General features: G+C 38.8%; 1 protein-coding gene across 1 annotated transcript in view; it reads left to right on the forward strand.

The window, feature by feature from the left end:
- The first annotated feature begins 3,715 nt into the window (after positions 1-3,715).
- LOC111321599 (uncharacterized) overlaps positions 3,716-13,236 on the forward strand; it is a 42,527-nt gene continuing 33,006 nt past the window's right edge. Inside the window, exons 1-2 of the mRNA XM_022924534.2 lie at positions 3,716-3,857; positions 4,004-4,061. Of these exons, the coding sequence (XP_022780269.2) occupies positions 3,801-3,857; positions 4,004-4,061 (115 nt within the window). The 5' untranslated portion in view covers positions 3,716-3,800. The remainder of the gene's footprint in view (positions 3,858-4,003; positions 4,062-13,236) is intronic.

Genomic DNA, 13,236 nt, shown 5'->3' on the forward strand with positions numbered 1-13,236 from the left:
AGCCCATAAAACCTGGCTGGTTGAGAACCAGTTGGATAGATTTTCTCATAGGTATCTTTATCTAAGTGGCCTTATTTTTAAGCGCTCTTAAAAAACGTTGTAATTTACCCTCCCTTTGTAATGTAGGATGGTTATCATTAACCTCAAACTTAGAAGTGTCACTGATAATGGAAAAAATACCCTCTTCGTAGGGTATTCATTTTATTTACTCAACATTTTATTTATTCATTTTATTTACTCAACACGTACCCGCACTATCTGTGCTATTTTTCTCTATAGTGACTATAGTTGGCGCAGCGTATTGAGGGCTTTAATCTTTATTACAAAGATTTGTTAGAAAAGTTAACGGTGCAAAGAACCCAGCAATTCTCAGCTTTTTCGTCGTTACTGAAAGAACCCAGTTAAATGCGGCGCATGCGTAGTAGGTAAAAAAATTGCGACTGAATGGAAAATTGCTTTCTCGGAAATATGCCTGTTTCTTGAGAACCCCTCACTAGAATTTCACGAAATTTGGCCCGAAAATACTTTAGGAAATAAGTAACTGAGGTATTGAAAAAAATTGATTTTAAACAAAGGAAATTCTAGAACATCGAATGAACCTTCAACAAGAGATAATCGAAGATCTCTCTGTTAAAATGTTAGCAAAATGGTGTAGACTTGTGAGTATCGTTATAAGCTTCTTGCATGCAAGTTATAAAGAAAATCTAATGACTAGATTTTCTACAAATAAACAAAACCGACAATTTTTTCGAAGAAAGACTCACCAAAGCAGGAAGATTTTTTTAAGTGAAAAAAAATTTAGGGGTCAGGTGCACTTTAACATGGATATCTTGTAGAAAATCCCATACAAATCCTTATAAATCGATATGCAAGCTTGGACCGCCTGTGATGATACGTGACCGCGTATCTTGATGCCGACACGTTCGAGCGTCCTAGGTTATCGATGACGTAAAGTTCGTGAGTTTGTCACGAAGAAATCAGGCCCAGATTTACGTCTTCAAAAAGGGGATTGCATCATGAAACTCAGAATGACTATTCTGCTTTATGGAAACAATATGGTTGACTTGTCATCGATGTCCTCTTAAACTGTCTTTGAGACGATGTTTAATTTACGAATCGCGTGGATAAGCGAAATTGAATTTTGAAAGCCACTGATGTTTATTTTATGAATCACGTGGATGAGCGAAATTGAATTTTGAAAGCCATTGTGGTTATTCGCCTCCAACCATTTCCAGCCCTTTTGTTGCAACACAATGAAGACATTGAAAAAAAGCGCGTATTGTCTAAAAAGTTTTTACGTTGAGTCCCGTCAGGGTTATGTTTAGCTCTTGCATCAATCCTACCCCCTCAAGAGTGACTAGCTTCTAATTTCTTTTTACAACATCACCTCCGAAGCACACAATAGGGTCACGAGAAGAAAGGAAACAATCACTAACTAAAGAAGCTATTGCTTGTTAAACAAATTCTCCTTGTCAGCACCTTAGGAAATGTATAGAGAACAGTGTGGAGAATATGCATAGTGATGTTAGGGTGTAAAGGGCTAACTTGGGCTTCGTTACAAATAACATAAATCCCTCAGACACAACCTTAATTTGGAGTTCTCCGACCCACTAGAGAATGTTTCAATTAGATCCTTCATAAATAGCGCTATCTACTGCGAAGGATCGTGCATCATACGTATTTAATACCGCAGTTCAAAATATATGAACTTCATATATTCATTGTATCTGATTTATCATCACAGGTTTATTACGAATCAACTTAACGGCCTGCTCCCAGTTGGCTTGTTAGCTCAATTGGTAGAGCGCTGCACTAGTATCGCAGAGGTCGGTGGTTCGAATCCCGTACAGGCCTGATTTTTTTTCAGGTCTGATTTTCGCTATTGCATAAATAGCACTATCTACTACGAGGGATCGTGCATCATACGTAGATCCTCCTATAGCCTCCAGATAGGAGAAACAAGATCATACGACGCTTGTCAAGCGTATTAGTTTTATTTAAAGATGAGAGTGGAACTTTCCCATTCATTGACGTTTTTTGCAGATATCCCTAACTGTTAACCTTATTGCATAAAAATTGTGATACGATTCCTCTACGGTTTGAATCCCGTCGAAGCCTGAAATTTTTCAGGCTTCTATTCTATAATTGTTATAATCATAGCGCACCTGCAAGATCAGTATGATTTACATGTCAAGTTACCGTAGACATCTTGTTAAAGGATCTCAAAGCCTACAACTCTTTAAAAACAATAAAGACTAATCTTTCGTCTTAACACTCAAAAAACGCTTTGAAAAGGACTCACGATCACGAAAAGCATGACAAGAATTTACAAGCTTTGGCATCCTAGCGTTTCACTCTAATCACTGAGAGTTTTATCGGCTGAGCTTAATTGCTGACAGAAAAAAAATATTCAAAACTAAATAAAGCGAATAAAAAATTTATTGGTCAGAGGAAAAACAGTCTGAAGTTGAACTTTCGTAGAGAAATATTCACGACCATGAGCGGAGAGCTATGCCCGTAGGCATACATTATCAGCTAAAAAAATGCGTCACTAAGGGAAACTTTTGTGGAGTTAAAGATGCTAATTAGAACGCTTGTTTGATATTTCTTTGTACTTCAACCTTAAAGTTGAATTGTCTCGCTGCTGTTGCCTAACTAAACATGATAAACGATGAATTCAAAACTCTATAATCATCTGTAATATAAAGCTGTATATAAAACTAGGAAGGAAGAATCAAATCAGGAATCAAGAATCAAATTTTCGTCAGAGAGTTGTAACACCTGAAAGTGATACCCTCTTGGGATAAAACTGTTGGACGAAGTATCCCCTTACTGGCAACCGACGGTTTATTTTCCGTACAATTCGCGCAAATTCAGTTAAAATTTGTCCCAATGTGCAAGAAAGTTCTCCGAGGGAAGAACTTTCTTGCACAACTTTCATAATTAATTTTATTTGAGTGTATAGTCAGTAATTTATATATTATTCCTGAAAAGCCCCATTGGGGAGGCGACAGTAAAGTATGTATGTATGTAAGAATACTAGTTCTCCAAGTTTAGAGTGAGATCCGATTATGCAATACCAAACTTGGGTTTAAATTTTGAATCGAAAATGTTTTCCCACGAAATACTTTTGAGTTTCTGCCACCATTTGTGAACAGGTCTTTATGTTTTTTTTTTTTTATCCACAGCGATATGAAAAACGACCACTTTGGACCCGCGAAGCAACAGATATACATTTAAAGCTGGAAATGTAGAAAGGGGAATTCCTATCAACTCAGGCGCAATTTTTAATTGGAAAGTTGGTCTTACCTTCGCCGAAATTGCCTTTCTGGCATTTCTAGACGCTTTCAACTTGAAAATATGTCGTTGATGTCAGAAGATTATGTTTGTTTATTTGTAGCGTGTCGGCATATCTCATTGGTCCCACGCAGGGGGTGTTGAGGAAAAAACTTTTGACTTTTGCGCCAATTATTATCTACGTGACGACTTTGGAACTGGAATTCGATATCTTTCTGTTTTGAATTTTCATACCAGGGGAGGTACTTCATTATATCTTACTAGTTATATCGCTTCCATTTTTTTTATTGCAATTAGAGCAGTCGTTGATGTAGACCGCTTCAATCGTCTTCGCAGCTGTTTAAGGAGACAGCTGTAACTCGTTACGCATGCGCACTCATTTTCACCACTAATGTGAGAAAAGCAATTACGAGGTGTTTATTACAGATGTAACTGACAGCATATTAGCTCAACACACAGAGCATGTAAACCTTCATTCTGTGAAACTCAAGAATAAGTGAAAAATGTATTTTCATTTTGTGTCGATAAAAGCAAATTTCAACTTTTTCATTTTCTCTTTGGTAAGTACAGAAGACTCGGACTTTTCTGATGATGTGAGTCCGGGTCTGAATGAGTCGCTGTCTGTCTATTGATAAGTATTGTGGTATGCGTCTACAGTGAAGCACTGACTGACTCTTCTCTCACCTGCTGATTTTTGTTTTTGCAGTTAGTGAAATTTTCACTCACTTATGAAAACCAGGTCAATCATCTTTATAATTCATCCGGTAAGTTGAATTTTTTTCATCTCTCTATTAATAGATCCGAAGGATGGCTAAAGAAAATATTTTTGGAGGCACTTGTAGAGAAAACAAATTTTGCACCCTCAGTAGGTGGCTAAAAATATTTGAAGTTACGACATGAAACGAAATAAACGAGAAGACTCTTGCTGCTCTTGCACTCTCTAAACATCCAATCTCGTCATGATCTGGTAATGGACTTTTAACAGCACGAATCAAGTGTTTTGCGACATTGTTAAAGGGCTATAAAGCAAAGCAAGCCTCACGAAAATTTGGAAAAACAAATCCCCCGCCCCTCGGTGGAGAAATCTTTGACTGAAGCTCAGAATAAGTTCTATAAAAAATATTTCTAGAAAACTATGCAGTTTCGTAATTTTTCCTCAAAGTGGTTCACAAGTAGTGCGCTCGGCGAGATAAGATTTAGTTCGACTTTTTATTAGCAAGTGTATGTTATTAGCAAATCGATTACACGTCTGTACTTGAGACTGTTATGACTGCAAACAGGTTTGCATATGCCATCGAAATTCATCCATTTTCCGTGGCATTAATTCATTGAAGTCATTGGTGCAAGCTTCCCACAGTCCACCCAGGTTAGATTTCAGTTTTCCGGTCTACCAAGAAGAACCGAAATTTTTTATGGTTCTCCTGGATTCAGTAAGCTTTGTAACAAGGAAACTCACTCAGCAATTTTTAGTATCACCGAAATGCAATCTGGGACAACTAGTTTGGGTATTCACATTCGCACTAACAAATAGATACTCCGGTTTGGACGTATAATGCTTGAGAACTTTTAGTGCATAAATTTGGCCAAATGTACGACGGCAATTTGCGCTTAATCTATTAGACGGACGATCGATTTTCGTGACAACAAAAGGCAATTAAAAAACTGTGAACTCGAGCCACTCCGAATAATTTTCAAGATAGGCGCGGCTGTCGGATGAACCGTCCACGATCAGTTAAGGATTATTAGAAATGCAATCTGTTTTTGAGCACGGTTTATATCCATTCCCCAGTAGTAAAGATAAAAGGGATTTTTTTTAACTTCGGCCAGCGGAAAAATTTCCGCTATACGTGATCATTAAAACAAGCGCTTCGCGTTGCGTAATCATAGACTCATTTTCTGTTTGTGAAACACGCGGAGCGCTTGTTTAATTAATGATCATGTCAATTTTCCCGACGACAAGTTAAAAAAAAGAAATAGATCTCTTTTCTTTTTAAGTGTGGCACAGATACAATATCGAAAATTGAACAAAAGCCAAAAGAAGACACAAGTAAAATGCATATTTCCCGAAAAGAACCTACCGAAAACTTTTAAGTCAATCCAATAGCCCATTTCCTCTTTTTCAAAACGATGCCTGGTGTTCAACCATTCTTGTGGAAATGAGTTTAATTTGCATATGAATGAAAACTTCAAATCATATGAAAGGATGAGCACCAGGACTCGTTTTGAAAATGAGGCTGAGGATAACTCGGAAATGGGCTATTATTTTCACCTCAGAAATGAGACCTTAACAATATTCAAATTTATAAAAAAAATTCTTATTGTGGAACAAACATACAAACGTCGAACTTAATATTTATTTCAAATTGTGAAGGACATTTTGTCTTTTTTATGGGCGAAATGAAAAGTTGTAATTTTTGTGTTGATAAAAACTTGTTTTAAAAACCTCTTTTATTTCACATTTAGTAGTCTAAAATTTTCAGCCAATCACCCCTCTGGAGAAACATGGCGTATTGCCGCAACAAGTATTCTCTCAACATCACATTTGGGTTCTTTTCTATGAGTAATTTTCAAGTGACAAAGATATTTTGTGGTACAGAGGAACTCTTCTATAAAATCATAGATACGTTTATATAAAATACGCTCCAGTATTTAAAAAGATGAATTTGTCCGAGGACTACTCCAGCCTATGAAAATGATGCAACATTTATAAGCCACATTAGATGTAATTTAAAAGACAAAAAAATGTTTTAAGAGCTTTTAGCTTTGGACCAATAGTTATTTTTGTCAAAGCATGGCTTTATAGAGGCTAGTTTAAAATTCTGCTTACTCGTAGAAAAAGATTATCAAGATTAGTGATATTTTCGAATAGCTTTAGTTTCTGTCTTAGTAGCAGCTTTTTGAACTGAATTTTCTATTTCGGTGAAATGCACTTCTTGGATGTTAATCGAAGAGTTGTTTCATACAGACGGCTTGAAAAAACTTTGTCTTTCCTATTCTCATCTTCGATTAATCTAAATGATTAACGATTTATAAACTTCGCACAAACTTTCGGTTGTGTTGCTAAATGCAACACTTATTTAGTGTAATGTAGCCTCATTTTCCCCGCAGCTGCCCCAGCGGCGGGGAAAATTCGTGTTTATTCGTGTTTTTCTCGTTGCCATATTCCCACCAATAACGTAGCTCCATTTTCTGCCTTTAAAAGCACACACAACCCACAATTCCTCTATTCGCTCCGACGAAGGGCTAACGCTCGAAACGTCAGCTTTTGTAATCGTTACGGTGGCCAATTTACCATTTCAACTTTGTTGATATATCCAAATTATTTCGTTACTCCCACCGACGCAGCCCCAAACAGTTTCTTTAGTTTTCAGTTTCTTTAGTTTCTATCAGCCTTTATTCACATATATATCTTAGTTTTGTTATTTCATTCTCACTTCATAATGACGTTCTGAAACCGTCGAAACGTCGTGTAATTTTTTCCAATATTTTATCGCAGATTTTTATTGTAAAATGTTTTAACAAAAAAGTAAGCCGAAAAAAAGAACAAAACACACCCTTGGGAATGTGCATGCCTTCAATTAGTAATATGATTAAACTCCACACATACCATTGTCTCAATTTTATCTGGAAGAAAAAGCACATTACCTTACACCTATGATTCTTCGAGTGAGGCGCGATATTGCACTATATACAGTATATACTATACTGACAAATAGTGTATATATAGTCTGTCTATTCTGTATATATATATCACTATACTTAAGTGTATATTTATACAGTTTATACATCAAAACATACAGAAGTAGATGCCAGAAGCGCGCATTACGTTTAATTTTCCCTGATAAAGAATATGACGAGGCGCGAGCGTGCACTGGGCTTATCTCGCTGCATGAGCGGCACGAGAATATTGCCAACAAGTTCTTTTCTAACGTTCTTGTACCAGGTCACAAGCTGCATAAGCTCCTGTCGCCCAGGAATGTATCTAGGGTGGACTTAAGGAAAAAGCGCGCTTTTAATTTACCTGTGGTTCGTACGAACAGGTGCCGTGATAGTTTTATCTTTCATCATCTACGCACGCTTTGTATAAGCTGAATCTACCTATGTTACCTAATTTTTAATATTTAAAAAGTATGTTACCATTTCTTATATCTTTCTTAAATTTGTAAATGAATACGTAATTCAATCTTTGGTTGCAATGTTTTTCAAATAAATAAACTACCCAACCTCTGTGTAGTGTGCAATACCGCGCCTTAGTGACAAAAATGTCAGCTTGTGTTTTCAAGTGTTCTCAAAGACACCGACGACCAGGAAAAAGTTAGCTACATTCTACTCTGGTCGGGAGAAAAAGGCTTGGATATATACAACAGTTGGACATTCATAAAGGAGGAAGACAGAAAAAAGCCTGCCATTATCTTCGAACGGTTCGAGAATCAACTGGAGCCGAAGACGAATCACAATGCAAGGAAGGCGAAAGGAAATCACCCAGGGGAGGCATCCCGCAAGGGACGAAACGATGCGATTTTGTTCGCTGTGATGGCCAACAATCTTTTGCGTGACTGGTATTTGAGAATTTTGAAATTCATTGATGATACCACGGCATTGGCAATTTTACCAAGGAATGGTTTTAGCTTACTAAATGTAGCTGCCAATGACATCCACAAGTTTTCCATAGGACACAATATGAAATTAAATCCGAAAAACTGTAAAGAAATGTTAATTAAGTTCATGCAAAATGATAACTTTACTACAAGACCAATTGTCCTAGGTAACAACACAGTCGAACATGTGACAACTTATAAATTACTCGGTATTATTATCAGTAATGATTTAAAGTGGAGTGATTACATTTCGAAAAAAGCCTCGAAGCGCCTGTATTCCCTAAGGATTCTAAAAAGAGTTGGCGTTAATAGAGGTGGAATTCTTAAGGTTTACCTGACAACAATAAGACCTATATTAGAATACGGTGTGCAAGCCTGGCAAGATATTCCTGAATTTCTTTCTAATAAGCTCGAATCAATTCAAAAGAGGGCTCTACATATTATCTATCCATGCCATAGTTATTTAGATGCCCTTAATATTACTAACCTTGACAGCCTGAAAGAAAGACGAACTCAGCTCTGCTGTAAATATGTTCGGAAGATGTCTAAAAAATCCTACGCCACTAACTCTCTTAAACCGAGAACAGCAACGAGTGGTCATAGTTACAACATTCGATCCGGCGACAACAACAGAAGTATTGTTTACGCTGATAGGAGTCGTTGCCAGACCCAGCGTTCAGGTTACTTTATCTCTTTCAGTAGTGAATATGCAAACATGTAAATAGTTAATTAAGATATTTTTATTGTACTTAGAGTAATTGTAGTTTTAATTAATGATTGATTGTAGATTTAGCCCTTTAATTCAGTTAATTCTGCAATGTGGCAAGTAAACGGTATATTATTATTATTATTATTATTATTATTATTAAGGCGACAAGAACAAGGCGAGCCAGTGGATGACTGTATCTCGAGATTAAAAAATCTAGTGGCGAAATGTCAATTTCGCGATAACGCCGAAATCGAGGATAGAGTTTTGGATCAGCTCATTTGGGGGTCAAGAAATCTCGATGTTCAGAAGAGTCTCTCATTGGCCGAGACAAATCCTTGACCCTTGCAGCCGCTGTCAGTTGAAACTGCACGAAGCCACGAGGCGACAAGTAAATGCATGAAGACACTGGCAGGAAGAAGCGAAAGCCATCAAGAGGACAGAGAAGTATCGATGCCATTCATAAGGAACAAGAAAGGGAATTCTGTAACAACTGTGGAAAACAACACCCGAGGAACAAATGTCCGGCCTACGGTACATCATGTCGAAAATGCGGCAAAGCTAATCATTGGCAATCTGTTTGCCGATCCTGTAACCGGAAACAACCTAACCAAGGGAGACAGCCGGCTTTCAAAAAAGTTATTCACACAATTGAAGACAGGGGCGACGAGGAGGAGGACGAGGATGAAATTCTAACAATCAGTACCATCGAGGTTAACAACATAGATGACACGCGACACTCGATACACGAAACACGCGATGAAGCTTTCGCAACACTTGAGATAATTCAATTGTCAACCAGCCGAAAAGAAGCGGATAATCAATCGCCAGTACAAGGTAGACACAGGTGCACAGAGCAATGTCTCAACTATCAGGCTACTTTGCATAATTGTCCCAGAGAAGTTTGACAACGAAGGAAACCCTAAACCAAAAGCACTGGAAAAGAATGAAGCCGTCGTTTCAGCATATGGTGGCTCTATAATCAAGCAACTTGGCACAATAAACATCCCTTGTAGGTACAAAGAAAAAAAGATCAACTGCATTTTCTATGTCGCAGACACTTCAGGACCAGCTATTCTCGGCCTAAAAGCGTGCAATGCACTGAAACTAGTCTCCTTATATTGTACAATAAGGACAAATCAATTAGACCGCCAGGCTGATCAATCTAGTAGCTTCAAGGTGGGTACTTGCAAAGAAAGCTCGAACTACATCGGAAGTCATGTACCACTGGAGGAGCGGCCATCAATCACAAGTAAACAAGAGCTGATGGAGATGTATCCAGAATGTTTCAATGGCACAGTGGGAAGTTTTGGCGACTATACTTATCACATCACACTAGATCCTGAGGTATCACCAGTAGTCCACGCACCCCGCAAAGTGCCCATAGAGTTGAAAGACAAATTACAAGCAGAATTACAGGAGATGGAAAACCAAGATATAATTGCAAAAGTAACACAGCCTACAGATTGGGCAAACTCCCTGGTCATAAGAGAAGAAGAAAATGGGCGACTTCGTCTGTGCCTCGATCCTAAAGATCTGAATAAGGCGATCAAAAGAGAACATCATACCATATCCACTTTAGAGGAAATCACACCTAAATTAGCAGGAGCAAAGCTTTTTAGCAAGCTTGATGTTCGCAACGGCTATTGGAATGTCAAACTAGATTAGGAATCCTCCTACTTGACAACCTTTAATACACCATTCAGTCGATGTCGTTTCCGCAGGATGCCCTTTGGCCTAGGAATGAACCAAGATATCTTCCAACTAAGATTGACGAGACATATCGTAATGGCTAGGGAGCCATTGGCATTGCAGATGACGTCACTGTTCACGGAACGAACGACAAGCAGCATGACCTATACCTTCACGAAACCATGGAACGTACCAGAAAGGCTGGCATCAAGCTCAATGACGATAAGTGTGCCATCGAAACAAAGGAGTGCAATTTCTCTGGTATGCTTTATGCACCAGACGGAGTTAAGCCCAGCCCAGATAAAGTCAGAGCCATAGAAAATCTAGAACCACTCAAAGACCAGAAGGAGCTTTACACCTTTTTGGGGATGGAAAATTATATGAGCTCATTCATTCCCAATCTAGCTGACTACACTGCATCCCTAAGAAATCTATTAAAAGAGAATAAGGGCTGATAGTTTCGAAAGAAACTGTTTGGGGCTGCGTCGGTGGGAGTGACGAAATTATTTGGATATATCAACAAAGTTGAAGTGGTAAATTGGCCACCGTAACGATTACAAAAGCTGACGTTTCGAGCGTTAGCCCTTCGTCGGAGCGAACGTTGACTTTGCATGGACTCCATCACACTCGAAAGCTTTTGAGAAAATTAAGTCATTGATATGTACCACAACGACCTTGGCATACTATGACAGAATTGAACCAGTCGTCCTTCACGTTGACGCATCAATTAAAGGGCTTGGGCGCAGCTCTGTTCCAAAACAACAAACCAATAGCTTTTACATCGAAAGCACTTAGCCCAGCGGAGACTAGATACGCCAATATCGAACGGGAGCTATTAGCAGTGGTATATGGCTGCGAAAAGTTCCACTCATATCTCTAGGGAAGATCGTTTGTGGTTAAAACAGACCATCGCCCTTTAGAACAGATCTACAAAAAGAACCTGACACAAGCACCTTCACGTCTTCAAAGAATGCTGTTGCGTCTACAACCTTACGACTGCGTCATCAAATACATCCCAGGACGAGAAATGGTTACAGCGGACGCCCTGTCACGCCTTTCGCTGTTGGACAAATTTGAAGTATCAGACATGAATGTTAAAGTTCACCACTTAATCAGAATCACCCCAGCTAAAACGGAAGTGTTCAAAGAGGAAACTGCAAAAGATGAAACCTTGCAGCTTCTGTCCCGAAAGGTTCTACAAGTTTGGTTCGATAGTGGGAAGAAAATTGTTCCGGCACTAAAACCGTACTGGCCTCTACGAGATGATATATCAGTAGAAGATGGGCTGATACTTCTTGGAAGCCGTGTTGTAGTACCCGAATCCTTGAGAGGCAACATCTTGCAGCAAATCCACGGAGGGCACTTTGGTATGGAAAAATGCAAGCCACGAGCCAAATTCTGTGTTTACTGGCCAAACGTATACAAAGAAATAGTAAATCTTGTAAACTCATGTTGCATTGATTTATTTGTTTATTTATAAGCTTCACCAAAAAAAATTTGGCAGGAGAGATCTCACAGAGCTAACGTTCCATTAACGAGACTCCTACAAAATCAAAAAAAAAAAAATACAAATTACAATTACAAATTACAATCGAGTGGTAGGAATTATGTGATTAGAAATAGTTAATTAGCAACAGAGTTTGGCTAGTAATGCTGTTAGTGGTCTGCTCATATGACATTTTATGCAGACACTTTTGAAAGTTTGTGGAAATGCAGGATCATACACAGTTGAAGTTAGATCTAAGTAATATTTCTTCAAATTAGTTTTAAAAACATTAATAGATTGGATATTGACCCTCAAGTATTCTGGAAGTGTATTAAATGTTCTTGAGGCTCTAGAGTAGAAACTACCAGAAATACCACAATTCTCAACAAAAGGAGGCTATGATACCATCAGAGATCCCCTCAAGACCGTGGCAGACAGTGAGTGCAGACCTGTTCTACGTACAACAGTCATGGTTCCTCATAGTTATCGACTACTATTCCAAATTCCCATTTGCCAAGAAGCTTCACAACCTCACAGTCGGAGCCGTTATTAGTGAGATGAAAATGCTATTCGCAGAAAATGGAATCCCAAAATCTCTTCAATGTGACAGCGGTACTCTGTTCACATCAAGCGAGTTCCAACAACTGGCAGGGAAATATGGCTTTGAAATTGTGACGTCATCACCCCATTACCCGCGTGGCCATGGGCTCGTCGAACGACAAGTCCAAACAGTCAAGAAGACGATCCTAAAATGTAGAGAAACTAAAGAAGACATAGGTCCAGCCCTGTTGGCTCTACGAACAACACCCCTCCCCTGAGTTCTAACGTACCATCACCGGCTGAATTACTGAATAGCCGAGTGTTCAAGTCCACACTTCCTGGTAAGATCCAGCCATCAAAGAATAAAAAAGAAATTAGAAATTGGCTCAAAGCGAGAAAAGACAACCAATGCTTCTCTAACAACTGGCGCACTAAGGAGCTCCCTGAACTACACAAGGACCAAGCCATCTATACACAAGACCCCGTGAGAAGGACATGGAACCCGGCAAGAATCATAGATCAGGGCGAAACATCCCGCTCATATCTTATAGAAACAGGAAATGGAGCCCAACTAGAAGAAATAGAATCCATATTAAACTAAATAAGGCTTGTAACAACCTTGCAAACAACCTTGTCGAGTTGCACTCCTCAAGAAAGTATGACTGCACAATCTTCAAGCGCCAATCCACGAGAGTTCACCGCAGCAGACAATTCATCAAACAACCCATCGAGTAGCAGTTTGATTACACGACCCTCAATTAAGCACCAATCCGCAATGCGTCACCCTAACAGAGACCGAGAGGGTTACGAGAAAATCTCGCGTTGGACGTGAAACCCGGGTACCGGAAAGACATAATCTCTGATTTGCTTCAGTAGTTATAATCAGTGTGATACATGAACACCAGACAGCAATAACT

Source organism: Stylophora pistillata, chromosome 10 (genome assembly GCF_964205215.1).
Source record: "Stylophora pistillata chromosome 10, jaStyPist1.2, whole genome shotgun sequence".
NCBI classification, from domain to species: Eukaryota; Metazoa; Cnidaria; class Anthozoa; order Scleractinia; family Pocilloporidae; genus Stylophora; species Stylophora pistillata.